Here is a 26,363-nt window from a genome sequence, read left to right as displayed (position 1 = left end):
CAAAAAAACCTGTCTTACAAATAAACTATGGGACAAGGACTTAAAAACAAAAAAAAAAACAGGGCCGGTGATTTAGCTCAGTGGCACCATGCCACTTGTGGTAGTTCACAAGCACAAGATCGTGAGTTCGATCCCCGGTACCAAAACCAAAAAGCAACCCATTCAGTCTAAACTATGCAAAAATGCTCTCATTTGTACTGATATCTAATATAAAAGTTGACTAACTTTGATTACTTAAAATCAGATTTACTTTGTCAGAACAAAAAGAATAACAACTGTTTATCACTTCTTCAAATAACTCTTGAATAGGAGGCAAGAACTGGGGAACAGAATAGATTGCTTGTTGTTTTTCTGAGTAGGTAAAAGCAAAACAACCCAATCAAAATGCACACAGCTGCATCTCAAAGAAAACTGCAAACACAACTTAACCATACTTTATTTGACTGCAACTTAGACAGCTTGCACATTTCAAACCCACTAAATCTCTCTCCGAAGGGTACGAGACAAGAGGAAAAAACTATGTAGTAATATCCAGTCATCAAACAGCAGTCCAGTATTTTGAAATACACGTGATATTTTATATATTCAACTCATATCTGACGTCAATATAATTTATGTTTTTACAAACCTGAAAGCCCTGTTAACATTATAGCACTCATTTTGCAGATGTCATGGTGCACTGAAAACTCACTCTGATACACTACCAATTTGATGTTATCTATGCTCCTGGAAAATGATTAATTTCATGATTTTTAGACACCATAATAAATATACACATCTAGTCTTACACATGTCAGCTGATACTGTAACACAGGGCAAGGTAACATTAAAACATGACAAACTCCTTTTAAATAGATTTGTCAAGCAAATGGGGAAAATAATTTGGAGAACAGAGGCAGAAAACATTAAAACCAATTTTTTAATAGTAATTTTTTTTCTTTTTATTTTGCTGGCTTCAACTTCAAAAACTAATGTCTGGTTTGATCTGTGAACTTCTCTAAAGTAGTTTCATCCCAATATAGGGAAAAATTATAGTCAGCTCACACATGAAAATGGTAGTATACCCATCAGCTTCTTCGATACTAACCTATATAGCTTCATGACAGCACGTGTGCAAAGGTTCAGCAATACCACCTGCCAAAGCAGTGTCGCTGAGCAGTGCGGTCACTCTTAGAGAGGCAGCGCCCTGTTCAAAGGAAGTTGCACCAGCTTCACTCCGTTTCAGCCACGTGAACTCACTCTATCAATTACACATGAAATTGTTTTAAGCTGATAATAGGAAAAACTAAAGCCTAAATATATATTAACGTGTGATGCATTTTGACTTGAATGGATACTTTCAATTTTGGTGCTGGATTATCATTGGTAGAGGTTAAACTTTTAGGTAAACGTATTTTTGCACATCCAGTTAAGGGCGTAAGGTATACACTGATACTCAACATACACCAATAGAACAATATGGCAGTCACTGAGCTTCTAGTCATACAGTAAAGGTTATGTTTACCAATGCTCGGGTTAACAGTTGATCCAGCAATTCTGGGGTTAAGGATCAGTGGTGCTAGTTTGACAACCAGACAAAAACTAAGATGGTTGAACTGATAATCTAGCAGGTATCTGTAACTGTCCCCATTACTGAGTCAAGCAAATGTGTATTCACGATCATTACCTATTAACCAACAAGTCAAATAAAGGTGTGAAATAAATGTGATGACATAAATAACAATGTTTTAGCTAGTTTCCTTCATATTAAAAATAAGAGAAGCATTATAACTGGTATTCTTCTAAATGGTAGAGCCCAGTGAAGTCAGATTAAAAACAGACACAAAACAGTCAGCTGAAAAGCTGAGTACTGTGTGGTCATATTTTTAATAACCAGTATTCTGCCCATTAAATTTTAAAGAGCAATATAAAATGGAAAGAAAAGGTTTTCTTTAAAATAAGGAATTATAAATGATCCCACCACAGCAGGAAGGTTTAATTTTCATCAAATATAAATTGTGTATCTTTATTTTAAAAGTGATGACCATGTTCACTTCCAAAACACTTTACTGAGCAAAGAGCAGCTTTCCTAAAAAAAAACAAAAGCAACAAACTTTCCTGAAAAGGGGCCTTTACCAACTGTTAATGGAGGTAGGGTTTTTTTAAAAATACAGTAATTATAGCCACAAAAAATTCAAACCAAATCCTACAGAAGATGTAAAGCATATTCAAATGCAAACAGCAACAACAACACATTCCTACAAAACTCTTTTCACAGAGAATAGCTCTTTTCTTATGGGTACCTAGGTTTTCCAGTTAAATAAGTTATCCACCATAGGTTTGCTGACTCAAATTTGTTGCACTACATCGATTAACCAAAATACAATGTAATTATTAAACATGGTGGCTGAAAACCCAAAGAACTCATTAAAAAGATTTTCCTTTATCCCTTGTTTTTCTGGAGGAACAAGGCAAAGCTCTCCCCAAGAATCTGTTCAGACAAGTGAAAAGAAAATAAAAGCAGCTTAAAAGGATACAATGCACCTTGAAATTTATTTTGAAGACCATGAACTTTTTAGTGAAGCATTTCAAGAAATGGAAGCAATGTGAATCCAAATCAAGTGGGGAAAATACTTCTAGCTACTTTATAAAAGCTGTTGCAATAATTTTGATTAAATAAAATCATACCAATTTACATTAGTTTTCTATTCTTTTTCGAAAGTTTCCTCGCTCTCAAAAAAAAAAAAAGTGCATCCAAAACCCAGCAATTCCCAGATCCATCAACCTTTCTCATCCCTCTTGAGGCATTCCTCAAAGATTTTCCACACAGATTCAACTTCCTACTGTAAGGAAAAAAGGGACTTCTAAGGTGAATCACTGTCACCTGGAAATAGTATCCAAATTATAAAAATCTGAAATAATTTATTATCAAATTCAGAATTTAAATAAAAACAAAATTTGCTTGCAAAGGCCATAAAGAAAAAAGACAGCATGCATTCAAAAACTAGAGATGAAGACAAATATACTTATCTACACAGGCACTGGCAGACGCAATTTAATTATCTTTACTCACTGTAAGACATACCCCACCCTACATTTTTTTCATTCCCTAATCACTGAGGTACCAAAATTTAAGAATGGAAAATTTAATATTGAAAAAATAAAACCTATAATTGAAACTTTTCCCTCATCCCTTTCAGAAAACTATGGCAGGTTTTGTGTGAAATGTTAGTATACTCAGAGACTTTTACAATCTACATTGGCTTTTTAAAGGAACAATTATGTTCCACTTACTGGTTCTGTGATAAATGGTCACTATGTAAGTAACATTGTCAGCAGACTGCAAATGAACAATTCTTGGCTATCAACTGGCACATCTTGTTGGTACCAAAAGAACTCCTGAAGTTTAAAACAATCTTTTTAAATTCAGAACAAATGCGCCATGCCAAAGTGCAACAAATATTGTGCGACACTCAATGAGACACTGACAGGTAAGAGCTGCATGGGAATTACTAAATCCACCTGCAAAGCAATTCTGTGCAAATTGCATTGCATGCAAAGGTCGACTCCGTGTGGTTGAAGTTGTTCCTCAACGTCAGTTTCTCAACGCAGCCACAGTTTAAGTCGCAGTGCATCAACTCCATTTAAATAGTATCTGAACAGCCTCTTATCTCGAACAAAACCAAGATTTTCATAAAGTTTCAAAGCAGACTTATTTGTTATTTCGGTTTCCAAAACAACCTTCAAGGAAAAAGAAAACTGAGTTATAATTTCTAATTTGAAAAGCTTAGAGAATACATAATCAGATCAAATATCTAAGAAAAACATGCTACATTGATTTGTTTAAATAATGATGGTGAAAACAATACTAATGGTCATAGTAATTATCTTTGGGTCAAAATGGGGTGGGATCTCCAGAGACTGACTTTCTGATGTTTAGAATTTTAAACAATAATGTATATTTTACAGTAAAACAAAGATAATTATTTCCCTGTGGAGGAAAACTAGGTGGCAAAAGAAAAAGAAAAACAAACATTTAACAAGTAAAGCAGTATTGCAACTATTCAAACTGACCTCCAATTCATGTATTTTCATTAATGTTATCATTTATCTTGACAACAACTCTCCAATTTGTCTAGCGTATAACCAGTTTGGAAACTATAGACCTTGAGCCAAAGTTGCCTGCTGCCTGCTTTTGTAAATAAAGTTTTACTGGAATAGTCACACACATTTGTTTACATGTCTATGGCTTCTTTTTGATACAGGGTAGAATTGAGCAGTTACCAGATACCTATGGTCTATACAGGCTAAAATATTTTACCATCTGGCCTTTTGCAGAGAAAGACTAACAGAGAACATCTGGATTTCAAGTATAGTGGTACCTCAGTTCACAAACTTAATTCTTTCCAGAATTAAAGAACCAAATCAAATTTCCCCCTAAGGTCAACGCTGAACCTAACCAGTGAATCTGATTCGTTTCAAGACCAATTCAGTTTGCTACCAGAATCATAGAAGGAATCAAGGCATCGAGGTCATGCTTGTTGCTGCTGGCTGAGGGACTATAATTTCAGAGCTACTAGCCTAGACATTTGGGATATCAAAACTTAATAGAGGAATGCAGGATTAATTTCCATGAGTCTTTTTGAATATTACTGTACTGGTGGCCATGAAAATGAAAAACTGATACTTTTCTTTTCTTTTTTTTTTGAGACAGAGTCTCACTTTGTAGTTCAGACTGGCTTTGGACTATGTAGCCCAGGCTAGCCTCAAACTCATGGTAATCCTCCTGCCTCAGCCTCCCAAGTACTGGGATTACAGACATGACTACACCTAGCAAAACTGATACTCCTGAACACTGTGTTTTTCATATTTCTACTTCCCTGTATCAAAACTCTTAACCCCATCATCCCAAAATGGCAAAGTACAACTGAACAAAGCCCCAAGTAAAGTATATGAGGCTCTCCCAGTTCTATCTCAAGCTATCAAAGTCTGACAAGAATTCAAACAACAGATGTAAACAGAAAAAAAGACACTACCTCAACTTATCATATCTTCCTGGTATGCTCTTTCTCCACAATTCTTAAGTCCATGAGCAAGATTTCCACCCCACCACAGCAATGCCTCAAAGTCTAAATCTTGGGATCACCTTGAACTCTTTGCTCTCTACCCAGTTACATATATCGAAGCTCTAACTACTGCTAACACTTCTTGAGTTATCTTTCACACCGGCTCTCTTGGTTCTACCCTCATTAATACCGTCCCAGTCTACGCTGCCACTTACTCTCACTGTAGTCACGAGAGCTTGCTAACACAAGACTCCCATTTTCTACAAGGAGACTGATGCTTGTTATTCCCTGCTAAAATATTTACTCTTTTGTCATCAAGGTAAAGCCCAAGATTTTAAAAAGTCTATAGAGACCTGAAAGACTCATCAGTCTTTCAGGCTTCTACCCACATCTCTTCTTTGTTTTCATTCCTTAGTTTTTTCATAAAAAGTGCTTTGTCTAGAAAGGTATTCTTCCTGTACTTCTCACTTAGCTTGCTGCTTCCAGATTAGGTGGAATATTCCTTTCCTTTTATACTACCTCACAGCACTCTGCACTACTCCTCTGAAATATCTAATGACCAATGAGTGTATCAGCCCTCCTAGATGGGGAGGCCAACACAACAGAGTCCAATACCTCCTTCACGGCTATATTCTCCATGCCTACCATACTGCCCAACACTCAGAAAGTTCTTAAATACTAGCTAATTCAATGTGTCCTCAGCACCCTTCATTGGATGACATACATTACATAAACATTAAACAAAGTGTTTCCATACTTTTCAACAGCCAGAGTACATGAAGTATCATCTAAAAGCAATCATCTATGCAATTAACTCCTAAAAGCAAATCTCATGCTAAACCTAAGGCTGTAAAAGATCTAAAATCAAGTAACTGATAGTTTAAGATCAACTGGGAATAGTGACACACACTTGTAATCTCAGTATCTGAGAGGCTAAGGCAGGAGAATCACAATTTGGAGCCCAGCCTGGGCAACTTTGCAACTTGGCGAGATCCTCTCTCAAAATAAATATTAAAAAGGGGGTTGGGGGGATATAGCTCATTCACAAAGTTCTGGATTCAACATCTAGTATTGCCAAAAAACTAAACCAAAATACCAAAAAAAAAAAGTTCAGGATCAAGTAAAATACTCCCAGGAAGACTTTAAATAAAAGCTATAGTTGGGGATGGTGGTGCACACCTCCAATCCCAGCACTCAGGACGCTGAGGCAGGAAGATCTCTGAGTCTGAGCCTGGCTTGGGCTACAGAGTGAGTTCAAAGCCAGCCTGGACTACATAGCGAGACCCTATCTTAACAAAATATAAAAGCTATGCAACCAACAAGTTGTTTAAGAATTAAAATTCAGTTTCTCTATGACCTTAAAATAATTCTATTTTTAGTAATGCATGCCATGCTACAGTCTGGAACATTTCAGTCTAATATAAGTTCATGCTATAGTCTGTAACATTTCAGTCTAATATAAATTTTTAGTTTTAAACAATTTTGGGGGGTAATTCCTGGAATTCTGTTATTAGGTCAGCACCTAACAGTTAAAATGTTAAATCAAGGCAATTTAACAACACAGTAAAGCTGAAACAATGCAAAACTTGTGACTGATTTCATAGAAATAAAAAGGAGACTGACAATTGGTGGTGGTGGGGGGGTACCAGGGATTGAACTCAGGACCTTGCACTTGCCAGGCAGGTGCTGTGTCCCTGAGCTAAATCCCCAACCTGAGACAGACAATTTCTAAAATGATAGCCAATATTTACTAAAGTTGTACTATGTATGCTGTTACTGTATTTCCACAGCAAATTTAAGAAATAGATACGGGTATTTCCATTTCACAGATGAATGAAACTTAAGGTGACCAGTAGAGTTCAAACATGAACTCAGGCCTAGTAGTAACCACTCTTCTATACCTCCCTGACTATCTTCCAGAGCAAAACAAAGCAGCAAATGGGAGAGCTAACCTACCTAGGAAAAGATGAAGGGGATCTGAGTCCAACTTCATTAATATTTAGCAATCTAAAATATTCACAACACATTTAAGGCTAATTACAGCTATGCAAACACAGTACTGAAATGTGGTGGAATTCTAGTCCATAAGCATCCTAACAGATGAATAAACAACAGTTATAACAGAAAAAAATTACACAAAGGGTTACTCTAATTTAAATGTAAAGATCCTTTTGGCACATTCACATTTTCTAAATAAAAAGATAAAACAAACAAACAAACAAGAGGGCCTGGGGATTTAGCTCAGTGGCAATGCACCTTCCTTGCAAGCTCAAGGTCCTGAGTTTGATCCCTGGTACCACAAAACAAAAACAAAAAACAAAGAGGGGCTGAGATTTAGCTCAGTGGCAACACACCTGCCTCGCAAGTGCAAGGTCCTGTGTTTGATCTCCGGTACCGGAAAAAAGAAAAATCAATCAATCAATCAATCAAACATTACTTGATACAGTAGAAAATGCCAGAGGAAATAAAAGCAACTACTTTTTAATGCTTAAGCAATTAAATTCTTTTATTATAGCAAAATCTGGGTTTATACTCAAAGTACACTACAAAGCTGCTCTTTTACTCCCCATTATTATATAGGAAGCAAAGGATAAATGAGGTTTTATTGGTCCTAAAGAAAACTGACAAAGTTGAATTCTATTTAACAGAGTCAGAGTTAGAGTGATATTCCTCTGATTCTCTTAGCAACAAGCTATTATTCAGGATAAACCAAACCATTACAATTTAGACAGCATTTCTGAATACTTAAACTGGGAAGCCCTTTAAAGAACAGGCCTGCCCACAGAACCTAACCACTCACATATTGTCCAGCACCTAGCGGAACTTCTTTCCACTGTTTTCTGCTGAATAAACAACTAATTTTTTACCGGCCTTTACAACAGAATTAACACCAAACTGCACAGACTAAGAGATAGCCTAGAAAAAGTAAATGATTTACCTGTAATCAACTACCTTGCAGCCTCTATGACATTACCAAAATGTGTTTCTACTGAAATTAAAAAATAATAAACACATAAATATAATAAGCACATATAATTAAAAAGCTACAAGGGGCCGGGGGTGTAGCTCAGTGGCACCACACCTGCCTTCCACAAGCCAAGGTCCTGAGTTGGATCTCCGGTACAAAAACAAACAAACAAAAAAAGTTACAAAGTCATCTTTTACCTTATGGAGGAAAAGGAGAATGACTGAATCTTTCTATCCTTATCTATATATATTTTAACCAAAAATAACTTAGCTCTCTTTGGTTACCAATAATATAATCTAGTTTAGTTATTATTGCTAATAATGATCTATTTTATTCTTTGAATAGTACAATATATGGTAGACTATTACTTTTATGTCTAGAATACACCCAAATGTCTTGTGCATTACTTGTATACTGCTAGAAATAAGCAGCATTAAATTAAACAAATTAGGCTGTTGGGAAAGCAAATTGTAAGCAGTGTAACAGGTCACAGAGCATAATATTTATACAGGAGACACTGTCTTTTAAAACTTGATGTATGAGCTGGTACGCAGGCCAATGCCTGACCCCCAACACTCAGGAGGCTGTGGCAAGAGGACTAAGGGCCCAAAGTCAGTCTGGGCTACACAGCAAATTCAAGGCCAGCCGAGACAACATAGTGAGACCTTGTCTCAAACAAAAATAAAACCACAACAGTAACAGTAACAAAAGCAAATATTAAACACACACATCAAAAACAAAACACAAAAAAAGGGCAGAACACCAAAATATTTACGCTAGAAAAGTGGCAGATTTTCTTGTTTCTATTTTCCACGTTTTCTGCAATGTTTATTATGGCTTCTCAAAAAGAGAAATGTTTTTATTCTAAATCGACAAAAATTAAGAGCTACATCAGTAATACAGCGCTTGCCTGGCATGCAGATGGCCCCAGGTTCAATCTCAGTACTACACTAACTAAATAAATAATGACATTTTCAACTGAAAATGTTTCTAAGTCTATGTTGCATCTTTAAATTCCATTAAGAAATTCTGATTCCATTATGATCATAAGTAGCTCTGAATATTAAAATAATGGTAAACATACCTTAAATCTTTAAAAAATAGCCTTGAAATATTCAAATTTTCATAAAGATTTAAGGTCATCTACAACTTAAAAAGCAAAGCCCTGTTAATCATGCTGATCAATCACCTGTCAATATTCTAATTTATTTCAAGAGAAAGTACATAAAAATCAATGGCTACTACATGGTTTATTATTTCAGGTATACACATTCTACTTTAAAACTTACACTCTAGAAACTCATTCAAATTATCTGCATTTACTTATTCTTTCTCCTAAGTGAAAGAAACACAAACCTGAGATACCTGTCTCAGCCACTACACATCCAGCAGCCAGAGTATGGAGGGAATGGCAAAGTTAAGTCAGATCAGCGTATGGACAAATGCACTACTTATGCATGAAGTAATGAATTCACTTGCTTTTTTTTTTAATGCTATAATTTTCTGATCAGGGCCAAATATAAAGAAAATTTAAAAAATCTTCAGGTATGCTGTTTTAACAAGTCTAATTCTGACATAAAAAGCTGGCAAAAATCACAGTAAGGCAAAATGAAAATATCTATTAGACCAGGACTTTATTTGGGCAAAAAAATGATCTACATTTCAACTCTCTGGCTACTAATTTTGCCTTATTTATTCTGAAGTTAAAATATCTAGTGACAACCAAGACAACATAAACACAACTCAAAGTCACAAATTGGTAAACAACACAAAGTGAAAATTGATAGGATGTACGTGTATCTCTAATAGGTCCACAGACTTAAAAATCTAAAACAAACAAACAAACAAAAAATACCAGTATCTTTGTACAAATTTTTAAAACAATAGCACAATGGAAACAATAGAAAATGTTATTTTAAAACCCTTCTTAGAGTTAGGGATGTAGTTCATTGGTACAGCAGCATGCACAAGGCCCTGGGTTCAATCCCCAGTACCCTCTTCTCCCAATCAAATGTCTTTCTGATAGGTTTTCTGATACTCTGTCAACATTTTTTGAGCCTTTAAAAGAAATATGGCCTAATTTAATGCAACTTAAATCACATGTTTAATGTTTTATAATTGGTCACAATATTCTTAAGAGAATTATATTTTCCTCAGAACAGTGCATTATAAACAAAGACCATTTTCAAAAATAATTTTTTTTAACCAAACTGCATTTTAACAATTTAGTAGCTAGGTGTAGTGGCACACGGCTGTAATCCCAGCACTTGGAAGGCTGAGGCAAGAGGATTTCCATGGGTTCAAGGCCAGCTTGGGCTACACAGTGAGTTCAAGGCCAGCCTGAACTACATAGTGAGACCCTGTCTACAAAAAAAAAAAAAAGTTAACCCTGCAAATTCCTTTTGCTTTTAAAATCTTATGTACTGTGTACAGTGTACAAAAATAAGGCTACTGCTGTTCTTAGAAGGCTTATGGAAAGTGCAAAAAAAAATTACACAAGTCAAAAATTCAAAGTGCTTCTTTAAAGAGGTACAAACAATACGCTAGCAACACAGTTAATTATTCAAATATTTCTAAACCCTGTACCACAGTAAGTGCTAAGAATATAGCAATGAACAAGATAAGGCATCTTTCTCCTATATAATGATTGAGGCACAAGCACTGAAAGTGCAGTATTACAAAAAAAAGAGTCAGGAAAAACAAGGAAGGGGCAATTGATTCTGTCCAGAACAATCAGAGAAAACTTGGTATTGCTGTTGATATTGAATTGGGTCTTAAGACTGACAAATATTTTAATAAGCAGAGAAGAACCACGAAGCTACTAGGTCTAGCAAATCCATCAGTAAATAAAGTTTAAACCCTAGTGGAGGGGCAGAAACCAAACAAAATGGGATGAAATTTAATAAAGGAAGAAACAGAAGAGAGGGAAGGGGGAAAAAATAAGAATCAAGATATATTATGTAAAGGTACAAATCTCCAATGATGAATGCCATTATACTGCATACCTAAAATGTCCCAATGAAATTAATTTTAAAAAAAGGAAGAAGCAACATACTATTATCAAAAAAAGAGAGAAGGATTTGTTGCTCATACAATTTAAAACTGAAAGACTTGGGGGAAAAGCTCTGTCCCGTCATACAGCAAATAATTTATCTGGACAATGTGGGACACAGATAAGCCTTTTTTTGTTTTTTTCAAATCATGGAACACTTCTCTAATCCAGAGGTAGACACACTCAACCTGTAGGAAAAATCCACCTAAAAATCATGAAAAAACTCATGGAGCTATCATCTCTATTTTAGCCTAAGACTTTCAGGCCCACAATTAAAAACCATTTCTACTCTAAAGTGTATCACTAATTTAGGATTTTCTCTTAATATTAAAAAAGTACCATCAAAATCCACATATCATTTCTTCAAAGTTTCAAAAACCAACAGTATTTAAACACTTGATCAGTTAATTTAAAACACACAGCTTGCCTCACAGGTAGTAACAGGGATAACTCATAAAAAGGCTTAACCACAAGAACAAAATATCCCCTGCCCTCAATATCCATGTTCATCACAAACAGCTCTACTCCACAGTAGTAGAAGAGCAAACATGGTCTGTGAATCTCAAGATTTTTTTCCAAACTGTTAAGCAACTTTTATGAAACCTGACTTCTCATTTTGATGAGCTGACTAAGCCAGTATGGCTATGGTTCAAACCTAGAGTCTCATACTCCTGAACTTATCCAGTCCAATTAAGTTAAATTTAGTTACTAGCCATATAAATGACCTGTGTTTCGGCATCTTTTACTTTCAGATACTAAAGGCTATAAACAACGCAAGTTCCTTCACCACCTGTGAATTATCCTTTCTGAGTAAAATTACATACCTTTAAATCCTAGGATGACTTCACTGTACTACCCAATATGTCTATAGGGCTCCTCTCACATAACCACAATTTACAGTTATTTGTTAGAATATAAACTAAAGTGAAAAGAACATGAAAATAAAAATTCTGGGTCTGGCGTGGTGGTGCACACCTATAAACCCAGAACTCGAAAGACTGAGGAAGGAGGATCACCATGAGATCGAGGCCAGCCTGGGATATACAGTGAGTTCAAGGCCAGCCTGAACTGCATAGCAAGACCCTGTAACAAAAAACAACAAAAACCAAAATAAAACCTAAAAAAACAAAATAAATATTCTGCAGTCTTTGGATTTTTAAACATAGAAATGCATTGAGATACTATTAAATAAAAACCAGTATTAATTCAGGATGATTTCATTTGTATAAAAAAATTACGTGTTTGCTTAGAAAATGGAAGGATGCATATTAGCTAGGGGTGGAAAGGAGGATAGAGTTGAAGGACATAAAGGTGGTGGAGGCAGCAGGGCATGGTGTCACACTCCTGTAATCCCAAACATCTGGGAGACTGAAACAGGAGAATCCCAAGTTTGAACCCAGCTTGGCTGACTTAATGAGATCCTGTCTCAAAAGAAAAAAAAGGGAGTGGGAGGTGGGGATGTAGCTCAGTGCAAAGGCCCTAGCTTCACTCCCAAAACACAAATACCAAAAAACAAAACACACACACACACACACACACACACACACACACACACTTAATGACTATGTATACCTTTCATACCTCAAAACCCCACTTTTTAAAAAAATCACCAAAACAAGTTATTAAGGCCAATCTGTTGGAAAAAATTACTTTCATGTATCTGGGAACTCTCTAAGACACATGTGCTTTCCAATAATAAACATAACTGTCACTTGTATTACTGTACACATAAAATTACTAATACAACTTTGCTCTTCCTTGGTCACCACTGTCATAGTAAAGACATCTGTACTCCTCTAATTTATACTCATTCCCTCCACACTGTTCAAAAGTAAACGTCAACATTCTGAATCATCACCAGTATTTACTCAGCACCATAGGAAAAGGACAGTGCTGTAGGATATAGTTATAGGTGCAATCAGGCCTTAGGAGCTAAAAAGGTGGTCTTCCATTAATATTAAGAAGTCTTTACATTTAAAAGTCACTGACAGCCTTAATATTATTTAAAGCTCAGAGAACTTTCTCAATCATAAAATATCCTCCTTGTAAGCTGACAGTTTTACCAAGATTTAAGGGAGGGAGGGACACTAAGGCCAATATATAAGCAAATAATATATGGGTTTGTAATAAAAGCTACCTTACTTAAATGACTTAACTGATAACAAAGCTTGTGAATAACAATTATTTACTGAAAATGCTTAAGATTTCACCTTCACATTTGAAGAAATTTTACCTCTATTATCTTAAAATTTATTCTAAGTCAAAATTCGTGTGTGTGCTTGTGTGCATGTGTGTTTTGGAGGAGTGATGATGCTGGGGAATAAACTCACACTATGCAAGCCCTCTACACTGAGCTATATCCCTGTCTTTTTATTTTAAAAATTTATTTTGTTACAGTGAATCACTAAGTTGCCCAGACTGGCCTTGAACTTGTGACCTCCTGCCTCAATCTTCTGAATAGCTGGGATTTCAGACAGATGCCATAGTGCCAGGCTCAAAATTCATGTATTTTTAAATAAAATAAAATTTTCTTCACAAGCTGTATTTGTATAACAAATCTGCAATGAAATCTGCAGCACAAACATTAGAAAATATTTATAAAAATTCTCAGTAGAATATACTGCCCAGGATAAAAGTATTAAACATTTAAAAGACTTACCTCATCACAGTCTCCTTCAACCATAGCATATATAGCTTTCTTAACCAAGTTAGTACCTAGAATAATAGATCTGAGTATTATTGAACAAAAAACAAAATTAGTTCCTTAATGAACCTAAATTATAAAATTCATAATAAACACAGAAATGTCTGTTAGGTTCTATCTTGGATGCAATTACTCTGATATCTTAAGTGAGAAAAAAAAAACTAGACAAACTGAGAACTTTCTCTTAAGTAAAATTATCTGCTCTAAATAGGAGTTTGTTTTTGTTGTTTTTCTACTTAAAGACAGAAGGAAAGGAAAAAGGGAAAAGGCAAATAATGGTATGGTCAGAACAACCTAGAACTCTTTAAGCTAACCAGAACTTACTACATAATCTGTGCTTATCTTAGCAAAGATCTTTGCAACTCCTGGACACAAACCACAAAGACAGCCTCCTAAGAACTGCTATGCCTGCAGGTGAGCCAAGACACTCAGTTGGCTCCTACCACCTCACAGTAGGCCTGGGTACAATGAAGTGTGGTGCTCTGAGTGACGTCAGAGGTATGTATGTACATATCTACGAAAATTTATCCTAAATTGGGGTCAGCTATATCTGATACTATATATTAAGAGGAAAAATATTGCCAAATCTGGTTTTTAAAGATTTATTTTAACCTAAACATTTCTTATTTTGAAACTGCCCATGCATTTCATGAGTCCTACAAAATATGTCTGAAGGCCGGGATACAACACTAAAGTCACTAGGTTTGTGCACTGTGAACTAGCCAAGCTGCCTATCATTTTTAGTGAGTCTTTTATCAGTTCTTTTCAATGCATCAAAGATTCATACTTGGTCTGGAAAATAATCCCAATTCATTAAAAATCTTAGTAGAAAGCTGAAACACTCTTTATAGATTTCTTAGAAGTCAGTTAAACCTAACATAATGGGCCAGGCACCGTGGCCAGGCACATGCCTATAGTCCAAGCTACTTGGGAAGCTGAGGCAGGAGGATCACTTGTGCACAGGAGTTCCCAGCCAGCTTAGGCAACACAGTGAGATTCTGCCACAAAAAAAAAAAAAAGGGAAAACCTAGCTTACTAATTAAATCTATTTATGATTTCTCATGACATCAAAGACTGTGCAAAATTGTCTGTTAGACAGTAACATTCAAACTTAGTTTTAAAAAAAAACTATATATTATGCAACTGCTAATAACTGAATATTAGTATTGGAATCAAATACTTCATGAATACTTAACTAAGCTCAAGCACGTCCCAGAGTTTGACGTGCTTAGCCAAGTGTTTGCCCATCTGATCCTCCACCGTGAAAAGATCCAATAGGTCCTAAACAATACAACAGTGGTCCTAACCAGGCTTTCACCAGTTACCTGGAGAAGCTTTAGTTCTAGGGTTAACAGGGTAAACACAAGTCAGGGGCAGAGAGGGGCCCTAAACATGTGCTATTAAACCATCCATGGATTCTAACAACCATTATAAACCACGAGTGCAAGATTGCCTAGATATGCCAGAAAAGGTCGATACAAGAGTTAGGGAACAGTGACAAACAATCAATTCTCCTCCCGGAGGCCTCCTTTGAATTGCAACATGACGTTTGATGATTAGTACTAATTAATGGCAATAATTATTCTAACTTTTGCTTGGTTGTGGTCCACTTAACCCAAGGATAGAAAGCTGTTTGAAAGCTGGAATCAAGTGCCCTCCTAATGCTATTAAAAACTGCAGTACTTCTTACAGTAGATAGTATGACTGAAAAGAAATATGTAAAATGTTTAGAGGTAAAAGCTGATCACCTCCTACTTGTTAAAAAGATAATCTCCAAAACTTTAATGAAGGGAAGGAGATGAAAAAAAGATAAAGATGTGTTATATTCATGTGCCACAAACCACAAACATGTACTAAAATAGATCTAAACTAAATAAAAAATTAATAAAGAAAATAATGCCTTTTAAGAACTTTTAAAAACAAAAACCTTAATTTTCTGTTTTACCTTCAAGTTCATTTCTACATATTTACATGTAAGTTTGTTTCAAAACGCAAAACTGGAAATAACTTATTTATCCATTTAATGAAGTAATATTTTTCTTACCAATGCCATTTCTCCTGTATTTGGAATCCACGGCTAACATGGCTATATAACCTCGGCGGAACATCTTTTTGTGCATATCCAACTTGCAAACGATGGCACCTACACATTCCTCCCCTACCATGGCCTTAAAAATAAACAAACAGTTATGAAAAATACACTGAACAATTACCCAAGGAAAACAGCAACCAACCATTGGTCAACACTTCTGACAGAAGAGAATAAAAAGCTAGCAAGAGAGCAATCACTTTTCAGAAATCTAATCCCTAATTTCTTCAAATGTTCCAATTTTTAAAACCTCTATTCTTTAGAACACAAATTTCTTATGCTTATTAAAGCTTAGGGGGAAAAAGACAGTATTTCCACGTGGTAAGTATTCAAGTACTTTATACACAAGGTGCTTATAATTACATTTATTTGCAATAAAGACCTACTTAAGTTTGGGAAGGGGAAATACATGAAAAAAAATTACTTTAAACACAAAATCCTGTCCTGCTTGGTGGCACAAGCCCATATTCCAGCACTCAGAGGTTGAGGCAAGCAGACCGCCACAAGTTTGAGGCCTGCCTAGGCTAATCAGTACAAGGCCAGCCTGAACAACAAAATGAGACCTTGTCTCAAAAAGCAACTGCCCCCCACCAAAAACCCTATTCATTAGGATATATTATTATACAATTTGCCCATAAGCAGAGTATAAATTTTTATGATAAGCTTTAATAAAAGATAAGTGTAAGATACGATGTACCTGCATGATAGATTTTAATTAGGAAAAAAAGCATATAAAAAGTTGAGGAAAAGGATCATTTATAAGTTATTGCTTAAATTACATTCAAGAGATTTTGTCAGCTGAGCCTGGTTGTGTTGCTTATAATCCCAGCATTCTGGGGCATGAGACAGAAAGATCACAAGTTTGAGCCCAGGCTGGGTAACTCAGCAATGAGTTAAGTAAGTGAGACCCTGCCTCAAAATTTTAAAAAGTAAGTTTAAAAATGGGTGGGGAAACAGCTCAGTGTAAAGGCTCTGAGTTCAATCCCCAATAAAGCACCCCCCCAAAAAAGTTTTTGTTATTGAAGTAATACCAAAACTAAACATACTGTGATCTCATTTTTTAGGATACTGTTGACAGAGGAGGTCATGTCATAAGCTCTCAGGACATTATAGCTCAAAATCAGAGCTTTTATATAATGTTATTATTTCCTTGGCTTTCTATTTTAATACAAATGTCAGCTTTCCAAATCATTAAAGGCTACATCTTAAATACATGCTAATAATTCCTCATATTCCTTTAAATCTCCAGTGTCACCATTGCAAGTGGTTTTCAAAAATTCCAACACTGCAAAAAATTTATCCAACAGTATTCTGACAGATAAAAATAGGGTAGTATCTTAATTTAATGTGTTAGCAAAAGCAGCAGTTCTTGTTTATAACTTTCCTCTTTTTTCCTCTATTTCGAAAACAACAAAATCAGGAATGGGTTAAAAAAAAATAGTAACCAAAGTACAACTTTTGCCTAACAAATATTGTAACCTGAATTTGTTGTAACAGTTTTTAGTCTGTAATTCCATAAGTTGAACTTTTTAAAAAACTAAACCGTGGAATCTTTTTAGATAAGATAATTCTATTTCACACAAACCTAAACTGGGTCAAAAATCCTTTTGAAGGAATATTGAATTCATCAAACTATACAGTTATTTGTTATCACACATTCCAAACTTATGTCAAGAAACCTCTAAAACTGTTATTCCCATTTTTAAATCACAGTAAATCAATCTACTTTCTTTTAAAAATTAAAATTCCTTTCCATGTTAAGATGTGAAATACACAAAAAAGATGCTGGACTGAGCAACTATTGACAGTGTCTTTTTTCCCTTCTTTTTAGCACTGGGGATTAAATCCAGAGCCTTAAGCACAGAAGCCAAGCATTGTACCTTTTGACAGAATTTTCTGATTTGAAAATAACTCACTTCAAATATATATCTATGAGTGTCTACATACACATTTACATATATGTGTATACAGATGCAAAATCACCACAAAGAGAAAAAAATTTTGACCTGATCTCATAAGCTAGGCTCACGCGGAATGGAAATCTATGTAAGTGTGTGATACAAATCTACAAGACAGCTACCTTACAGCTACCTTAATTAATAAAGCCATCCAAAAAAGAAAAAAAAAAAATAAAACCACTAAAAACTAGATAACACTTTCAAATTAGACAGGAATTTTTTAAAAAATCTTTGTTCTTTGACCATGCAGTAAAAAGTAAATAAAATGTTAGTTCATTCTTAAGCATAGACTGCTTTCCTAATTAAGAACCTAGAGGAGCAAAAAATGAAGTTGTACACATCTAAAAATAAAAACCCAATACATGATACACTATTAATAAAATGTTAGTAAAGAAGACTAATACTTAATTTTCTTCTGATAAAAGGCTGACAAATGTACATTTACAACTATCACTTAAGTGCTTGTAGAGTTTTGTAAATAAAAACTTTAGCACATTATTTTTGAAACTCATGCTATTAAATGCTTTTTTCTCCAAACACATTTGAAAGAAATCTCTGGAAGGTTAAGACTTAACTCTACAAGGTCACAGGATTCTCAGACAAAAAATGATAAAAAAAATATAAACTGTGTGAAACAGAGATTCCAAAATTCAAGAACACTACAAATAGAAAACTGAAGGAAACCAGAAATTTAGAATAAACGTTAAGTTCCGTTATACTGCTAGAAAATTTAAGAACTTCTAAAACTGAAAATACTATAAACTCTAAAGAGATAATGTACAAAGTAAATGACAGTGCTTCACATATGTACTGTCATCTACTTTTTACACCTGTTACATTATTAGGAAGAATTATAACAGACAGTTTTATTAATCAAGTACCAGCAATTTTGTAATAAATTCCATTTGACCCATTACAGCTTCCAAATGGAAACTAGCAACATGTTGGAGGATTCTTATCTTTTGAGACTCATGTTTACATGGCCAACTGCCTCTTGAGTAAGGTAATTTTGTGACACAATTTATGAGTTTCACAAAATGGGTCAAGGTTATATTATTTTTTCAGGTTTTTACTTGTTACTATGAGGCCAAGAGAACTGGATTCTACCTTTATTCTCTGCCACTAAATATGTGGATATTTAAATATTTTCAGTCACTCTGGTTTTCATTTTTTTGCATGTGGGTGTGTGTGTAGGGGTTGAGCCTATATTATCTATAGGAGCCCTTCAAACATGACTTAAAGCCCAGGCAGGGGATTTAGCTCAGTGGTGCTGCGCCTGCCTTGCAAATGGAAGGTCCTGAGTTCAATCCCCAGTACCAGGGGGAAACAACATGACTTAAAGCAAACATATACACTGACACTTTAAAAAACTGAATTCTTACACAAATTCAAATTTAAAAGCATGTTAACATGAAGGCCTTTAAATGGCCTCTGGTGGTTAACTACTATTTTATTGTTCAAGATCTCCAGATTCACACTTGCACTAGTAAATCAATTTTTTTTTTTTTTTTTTTGGTACCGGGGATTGAACTCCGGTCCTTGGGCTTTTGGGGCAGGCGGCAGAACCACTGAGCTAAATCCCGGGCCCATAAATCTTGTAGACCATCCACTTGTGCATATCTCAATTTCTAGATACTGAGCTTAATGTTAAACTTGGACTATTAAAGGATAAAGTACAAATTAACTGGCAAATTCAGAGGGTTTATATAAAATCAAGACTATAGTTTACTAATAGTAAGCTTACCAGAGTCTAAAATGGCAGAGAATTCGAGTGAGACCTAGGTAACATCAGGACTCAAAAGTTGACTATCATATATACAATACTACCTTGTGGGATTGATAGAAATTAACTTACAATTAACCTACATTTTTTAGCAATTACAATGGCATTTGATATGACATTTATAACATTTTCCCATATTCACTGAGGAAACATGTCTTAGAACTATTTTGATACAATGCTAAGATTTCTGAACAAGCAGTTTTCTAGAACATAAGATAGTATCTATAGTTGAATAACACTAGGTTGAAGTTTAATTGAAGTTTACACAATAGTAAAACTACCATTATCTAAAATACCTAGATAATATTTTCAGATTATCATCAAGCTATTGAATCAAAAATACAGTTTTAAAGTATTGTCAAAATGTATTGCAGGAATTACTAAGTGCAACTAAGTCATGGTAAAAGAGTAAACAACAGTGGTAGACTTTCTCTTTACGTTATAAAATACTTCTTAAAAGCAATAAAATTCAATGGAAAACAATATGTGTAACAGAGAGCATATACCTGCAGTCTGTATTTAAAGGTTTTTTCAAGACTGAAATTGGGTCAACATTACTGTAAATAAATTAGTGGTACTGCTAAACATTATGTAAGCTAAAAAAATTTTCAGCTCATCTTATAGTCAACTCTTACATTTACATGTAGCTAAAAAATGTCAATTATACCCCTACAGTACCCATAGTACCAGTGTTTAAGCATATCTGTGACAGTTTCTTTAAAAAAATAAAAATAAACAAGCAGATAACTAACAATTTCTCGCTTAAGTTTCCTACATTCTCAGAATTTTTTATTCAACTTTCAGGACTCTTTTAGCAACCAGAAGTACCTTCGTCGATGGAGCCCAGAAAGCAAGCTGGCTATAAATGTTAACTGTCCTGTTGAAGTAAAAAGAAACCATCTCCACAATTACTGAAAATGCTTATAAGATTTAATTCTCCAAGGTGGCCACAGCAAATTTACCGACAATCATGTTCACCAAAACATGTTTATACACACACACTTCCCTGATTACGACTGTAATTGGGAGATTAATGAGGCCTGTATCGGAAGAGAACTATGTTCAAATTAAATGACTGCAAAGTGCTCTGAGGACGAGGGAGATTAATTAAAGACGGTTAAACACGGTTCTAAGCTAATGTAAACAGGGCCCAAGACCCCCGGTCCCAGGTGAAACAGGCATCGCAGGCTCGCTGCGTTTCTATCCGTCTCAAGACAACCCAGATCATGAGGTCTTACCTTCCAACAGCTCCATTAAATAATCAGGAACGTGCGCTCGCACTTTGCAGCACGTAACGCTCTACGAGACGAGACGCAGCATACATCCACTGCCACACTCTGCCCTCACACTCCCTGCCCCGTGGCCTGCATCTCGGTTGGGCTCACCCTCTTTCCATTCCATCCACTTACCAAGAAGCACAGCTGTGGCCAGTTGTGGATAAAATATCTATACGTATAAATGGAGTAAGGTTCAGACAGATCTTTGGTGATCAGTCTCATGATATCGGGCATTTGGAGCTCGGATTCGTATCGGACGTATCGTATCGTCCGATCCTCCCCGGGCTCGACCTCCCTGCCCGAGGGGCTCCTCAAGCTGCAGCCGGCGCTCAGGGACGAAGACAGCAACCGCACCTGCTCGTCCTCGTCCTCCTGCTCCGTGCCCTCGGCCAGTCCGTTGCGGGCCGCCGCGGGGTCGCTCGCCGCCGCCGGGCTGGGAAGCGCAGTTCTCGCATGGGGGGGCGGCGGGTGAGCGGGTCTGTCGCCCGCACGCGCCCCGGGCCCAGTCGAGGCAGTCGCTGGGGGGGGCCCATCGGGAGTGGCCGTGGCGCCGGCCGCCTCGGCTGCAGCCAGCACCTTGCTCTTGCGGGAGGCGGCCGCCCGGAGGTGTCGCAGGTCCGGGCCGAGCAATCCGTTGAGCTGCGGCGGGTCCTGCGGCGGTGGCGGCGGGCAGAGGGGGCACGGACGCCCCCGGGTCGCCGCCGGGCCCGGGCCGCCTTCGCGCTCCTCGTCGTCGTCCTCGTCCTCGCCACAGCAGGCGGGGGCGGCCCCCGCCGGGAACGGGCAGCGGGGCTCGGCCGCCGCCGGGGCCGGAGGTGCTGGTGGAGGGAGGAGGCTGCTAGGCCCGGGCGGTACCTCCGCCATCCTACAAGCGACACACACCGACAGAGGAGCCGTGAGCGCCGGCGCGGGGCCCGGGCCGGCGGGGAAACAAAGGCAGAAGCCGCCCCTCGCGGAGCAGCCCCCCGAGTCCGCGCCGGGCCCCCGCTAGTCAGCACCGCCCCTCCGGCCCCGGTTCCCGTCCGCCCGGGCCCACCGCCGGCCCTGTCACCCGCGGCCCTCCCGGCCCTCCTCCGGCTCACCCCGCGCCGGTCCCGCCGCCGCTGCCGCCGCTGCCGCCGCTCCGCTCCCTCAGCCGCCCCCGCCGCCGCCTAGGCACTCACCCCGCACCGCCGTCGCCGCCGTAAAACGCCGAGCTGTTACCCCGGGTAAAGTTTCCTGGGCCCGCCTTTACGACACTTCCCTGCCTGCCGGCCGGCGGGCGAAGGAAGGGGCGGGGTTGCAGGTGTCGCCGGGAGGCGCGTGCTCGCGGAGCGCTGTGGGCGGGGCCACCCTCGGCAGTTTGGGGCTCACGGGGCCGCGCGGGCCAGGTACTTCTCGGGGTCTGGGAGAGGTGGCGCGGACTTGGGAGCCCCTAGAGCTGTGAGAATAGGTGGATGACTGTGGACACCCGAGCGCTCATGAGGAGAGTGAGCCCCTTTCCATTGGCGAGACCCAGACCAGGTAGTCCGCTTCCTCTCAGCGCCCCCCCCCCCGAACGAGGAGGTGACTGTGACCCGTAGGTGCGCGGCGACCCTCCCGCGGAGCGCTGGGGCGGTTCCGCGCGAGGCTGGGCCCCTTCTGCGGGTCCACAATTAAGGATCTCTGGCAGGTCTGAATTAAGGGGCAACGAGGTGGTGTAACTCACCAGCCCACTGAGCAAATTCAGTTTTTAAAAAACTGATTTGTAGGACTGGTCTTGTGTGCCCAAGATGAAAGTTTCCACGAATATAATTCTATTGCTGAACATGTTTGCAGTTTTTTGCCATAATCTAAACTCTGAAAAAAAAAGTGGGATATACTGGCACGTTAGTAACATGGAAGAGTTAGAGCCCTTGTCACTAAAGATTTTAAGGAAAACTTACCACCTTTCAGAGAGAGAGTCAGCGTATAGGGATGATAATAATTTGTTACTGTGTGCCTGGCACCGTTCTGATTGTCTTATATGTATTTATTAGCTCGTTTACAAGTTTTTGTCCTGTTGAAATATTGACATGTATGTACAAATAAGCATATAGAAGCTTGTTTATTTCAACTTTGTCTGTAATAGGAACAGATAACTCAAACTAAGTGACTATACAGGAATGACTAAACTTGTGCATAAATATTATGGAATATTACTGTTAATTCTGCTAGTGTGTAGAAAAGATTGAAATGGAGATAATTGTATATACACTTCCAGTTTCTATGGTTGCTTCACAAATTGCTGTAGTTTGGCAGTAGAAAACAATCATTCTGCTCACGGCTTCTTTAAGTCAGGAAGTCACAGCAAGATGGCTTTTCTGTGCACAATTTTACTCGTAGTGTCATTTGGGAGATTCAAAGATTGAGAATTAAAATTATCTGAAAATTCACTCAGGCTAGTAGTTAATGCTGGATAGAAGTTGGAGGCCTCAGTTCTGTTCCTTGTAGACCCCAGTATGTGGTCTTATAGTATGGTTTAGTTTGGGCTTTCTTGCAACTGCCTGGCTGGCTTCTTAAGACAAGCGTACAGAGAGCCAGGCAGAAACTTACCACCTTTTCAGACAGCCTTAGAAGTCACTTCTGCTGCATTGTATGTATCCCAGCAGTCAGAGTTGCACCCAAGTTCTAAGGGATGGGGGAGTGCTACCTCTTGATAGGGAGAGGTTCTCTAAAACCAGGTGGAACCAAAAGCTTTGCAGTGGCCATTTTTGGAAAATACAACGTTCCATGAACATTTACATTGGAAAACCTCCTGTAGGTTTTCTGTAGCAGTTTACCTGCAGTGGAGGGGAAGAATAAACAAGATGTGTAAGTACAGTGTGATCTCATTATGTTCTTTAAAAAACACAGAACAAAACTGTATTTCCAAACACTCATACAGTGTTTAAAGCTACATGTTTTTCAAAGTACATAGTTTATAAGTGTTACCTGGATGTTCAGCCAAACAACAATCTGTTCAAATCATGGAGGGAAACTACCCAAATGGCCCCCGTGGAATTTTTAAAGAAATGTTTAACAGTAATTTTTATTTAGAAAAATTTGAGTCATTCACTTTGGAATATAACCCCTTCCAAAAAACCACATGACTCCATTATAGCGAAAGTGGCAGCTAGTCTTCATGTTCTTTTTTATAACTTGGCATTGAGCTTGCTTAACTGGATGTTATCTCAAAGTTATTTTCAGAAGGTTAGAATTTTGAAGATCCCTTTATGGTCTGGGACTGAGTGTTACTTTGATTCCCATCTCTAACACACAAAAGGAGACTTGTTAAATTTTTAAATATTCATTCAACAGTCTAGAATCCTTACAATGACAAAGTAAAATCTGGTCTTCTTGATAATAAGCTGGTAAGATTTCTGATATCCATGCTCCAGTGACCACATATTCTACTTAAAATCCCAGTGATGGTCTTCTAAATCAGACGACCTCTCTAAGAAATCTTTTTTCATACTTATGAAATCTTTCCTTTTTTAGTTCATGTTTTCTTATGATGATAGCATTATTTTGGGTACAGAAGTAGGATTAGTTCAGTGCAATGCTTTAGGCATATTTGCCTATTATGAAGCTCTAAAAAGGCAGCTACTTCCATGAGCAATGACTTACAGGAAAAGAACTGGTCCCAGAGCAGGGGAAGTGGAACCAGTGATAATCTTCTCTCTGGGTAATTGATATTTTCATTGCTTCATAATATTCTAAGATGCAGTGGTCATTTTTTTACTGTTGTTCTCTTTTGAATAAAAAAAGGCATCGTAATTTTTTTAGGAGGAAAAAAATCTTTGTTAAATCAATTAAAATGACTGATAGCAATTTCAGAACAACATTGTAAAGCTAACTCCTGAAATTAGTCTGGAGGGAGAAAATTTCTTTCCTACTGTCTAACAAGACATTTTTCTCTTATTGGCTAGATTTAGAGAAGGAAACCTAGCTATGTACCTACCTATAAGGTAACTGTGGGAATGAAGACATTATTAATGAAAAGGTACTTTAAGTTCCCTTGACTCAGCAGGATGACATTATATGCCATAGGCACAAATGCTGAATAATCTAAACATTTGTGTAATTTTATTGTACACATCATGTTCTTCATCCTACTAATCCTATCTGTTATACATAAAGCCAAGAATGTATATATCCTTAACTTTGTTTCATTCTAGATGAAAGGAAGGGCATATATCAAAATTGAAGGCTATAGAATTCAATCAAAGGATGAATGTTAGTATATTGTTTTACTGCCTGTACTACCTGTAATACTCAGAGATTCCCATGTAAAGTGCTTTAATTAACAACTTTATTCTTCCCTTTGTATTTGAGACATGACAGTCTGTTCTTTAGCCCTATCTCCCTTTGAGAGCACTGACTGGCAGTCACAATTGTAGGCACAGATTTTGTCTGTAGAACAGAGGTGTCGAGCCCCAGAGAGGGTTGTGGTCAAATGGTCTCCATTTTCATTACTTTCAGCCTCATACTAATTTTGCGTGACCTGCCCAAAGACTTGGCCTGCTAGTTCTCATACATACACTGAGGCTGGTAAGAAGTGCTGGAGCAAATCATGTATTTCTTCATACTGAAGCTGTTTAGACTTCTTGGTCTCCACTTTAGCCATGTTTGCAGATATCAGGCCAACTTTGTCCAACAACCACAATCCTTGACCTCTACTTGCTTCATGCTGTCTTCACCACGTGATTCTGCCAGTGTCTTAATGAGAAAGGGAGCTGTCTGTAGGTGTACTTCTACACTTTCCACCCCACCCAGAAATTCACCTGCATCGGAACTCAACCCCTCCCGCAGGTTTAGACCGGGAGATAGCCCATCCAGTACTTGATGCCTCTCTCTGCCTGTGTTCTTGATGCCATCTTTAGTCTTTTGGGGACCTAGCCCATCTTTGTTTCTTCCTCCTGAATTTCCCATGTTACTTTTGCTAGTCACTGCTTCTCAGTTTAAAAACATGCTCTGTCTGGAGACTTCCTGTACCATCCTGTTCCTTATTCCTCTCCATCACAAATTGCCGATCTAATCTGCAGTAAGTATCCACTGTCTCAACCCAGATGCAGGTTCACCCTCCAACCAATGGGTTAGCCTCTCAGCCTTTCCTTTAACAATGCTTTGGCAAAAGTCACCTGTTATGTCCCAAAAGCTAGATCCTTTGGGTTCCTTAGCACACATGCCACTTTATTCCTCTGTGACATTTCTTCCTGCCATGCTCTTCTGCTGACTCTTTCCTTGGTGCATTAGTCAACTTTCTGGTATTGACTGCCATTCAAAACTTCAACTTAAAATTTTCAGTTTGATTGATTAGTTTATTTGTGAGTGAAAACTGAACTGAACGGCTTACAGTTCCCAGAATGTGCCAGATAGTTTCTGACCTCTATATTCAAGCTCATTATTATACAGATACTTCTAATTCACTCCCTCTTTCTCCTCTCTTGCTTTGCCTCTCTCTGTCTTTGGTGCACAAACACACCCCTTTCCCATTACTACTTGAAA

General features: G+C 37.8%; 1 protein-coding gene and 1 long non-coding RNA gene across 3 annotated transcripts in view; one reads left to right on the top strand and one right to left on the bottom strand.

Annotated features, from left to right (window-relative positions):
• Positions 1 to 420: 420 nt before the first annotated feature.
• Positions 421 to 22,150, bottom strand: Naa30 (N-alpha-acetyltransferase 30, NatC catalytic subunit). Of its 2 annotated transcripts, none has more exons than XM_004871088.4 (5): positions 22,040 to 22,150; positions 21,009 to 21,741; positions 15,814 to 15,937; positions 13,725 to 13,780; positions 421 to 3,720 (listed from the first exon to the last, which is right to left on the bottom strand). In XM_004871088.4, the coding sequence occupies exons 2-5, from the start codon at positions 21,738 to 21,740 to the stop codon at positions 3,583 to 3,585; spliced, it is 1,050 nt and encodes a 349-aa protein (XP_004871145.2). In that variant the 5' UTR covers position 21,741; positions 22,040 to 22,150; the 3' UTR covers positions 421 to 3,582. The 2 variants fall into 2 exon arrangements, with proteins under 2 accessions (XP_004871145.2, XP_021104868.2); XM_021249209.2 differs by having other exon boundaries at positions 21,959 to 22,112.
• Positions 22,151 to 22,160: 10 nt separating this feature from the next.
• Positions 22,161 to 26,363, top strand: part of LOC110346999 (uncharacterized) — a 36,962-nt gene continuing 32,759 nt past the window's right edge. Inside the window, exon 1 of the long non-coding RNA XR_002391309.2 lies at positions 22,161 to 22,379. This is a non-coding gene — a long non-coding RNA (uncharacterized LOC110346999). The remainder of the gene's footprint in view (positions 22,380 to 26,363) is intronic.

The sequence above is a fragment of the Heterocephalus glaber genome, unplaced genomic scaffold, assembly GCF_053883595.1.
Source record: "Heterocephalus glaber isolate CG9 unplaced genomic scaffold, H.glaber_assembly_v1.0 deba00001118, whole genome shotgun sequence".
Taxonomy (NCBI): Eukaryota; Metazoa; Chordata; class Mammalia; order Rodentia; family Bathyergidae; genus Heterocephalus; species Heterocephalus glaber.
This window is presented reverse-complemented; position numbering and strand designations above follow the sequence as displayed.

Coding starts and splice junctions, on each gene's coding strand:
- Naa30 (XM_004871088.4), bottom strand. CDS start 21,740: ATGGCGGAGGTACCGCCCGGGCCTAGCAGCCTCCTCCCTCCACCAGCA. Junction 15,938..21,008: donor GGCCACAGCTGTGCTTCTTG/GTAAGTGGATGG, acceptor TTTATTTTTAAG/GCCATGGTAGGGGAGGAATG. Junction 13,781..15,813: donor ATACAGGAGAAATGGCATTG/GTAAGAAAAATA, acceptor CTATTATTCTAG/GTACTAACTTGGTTAAGAAA.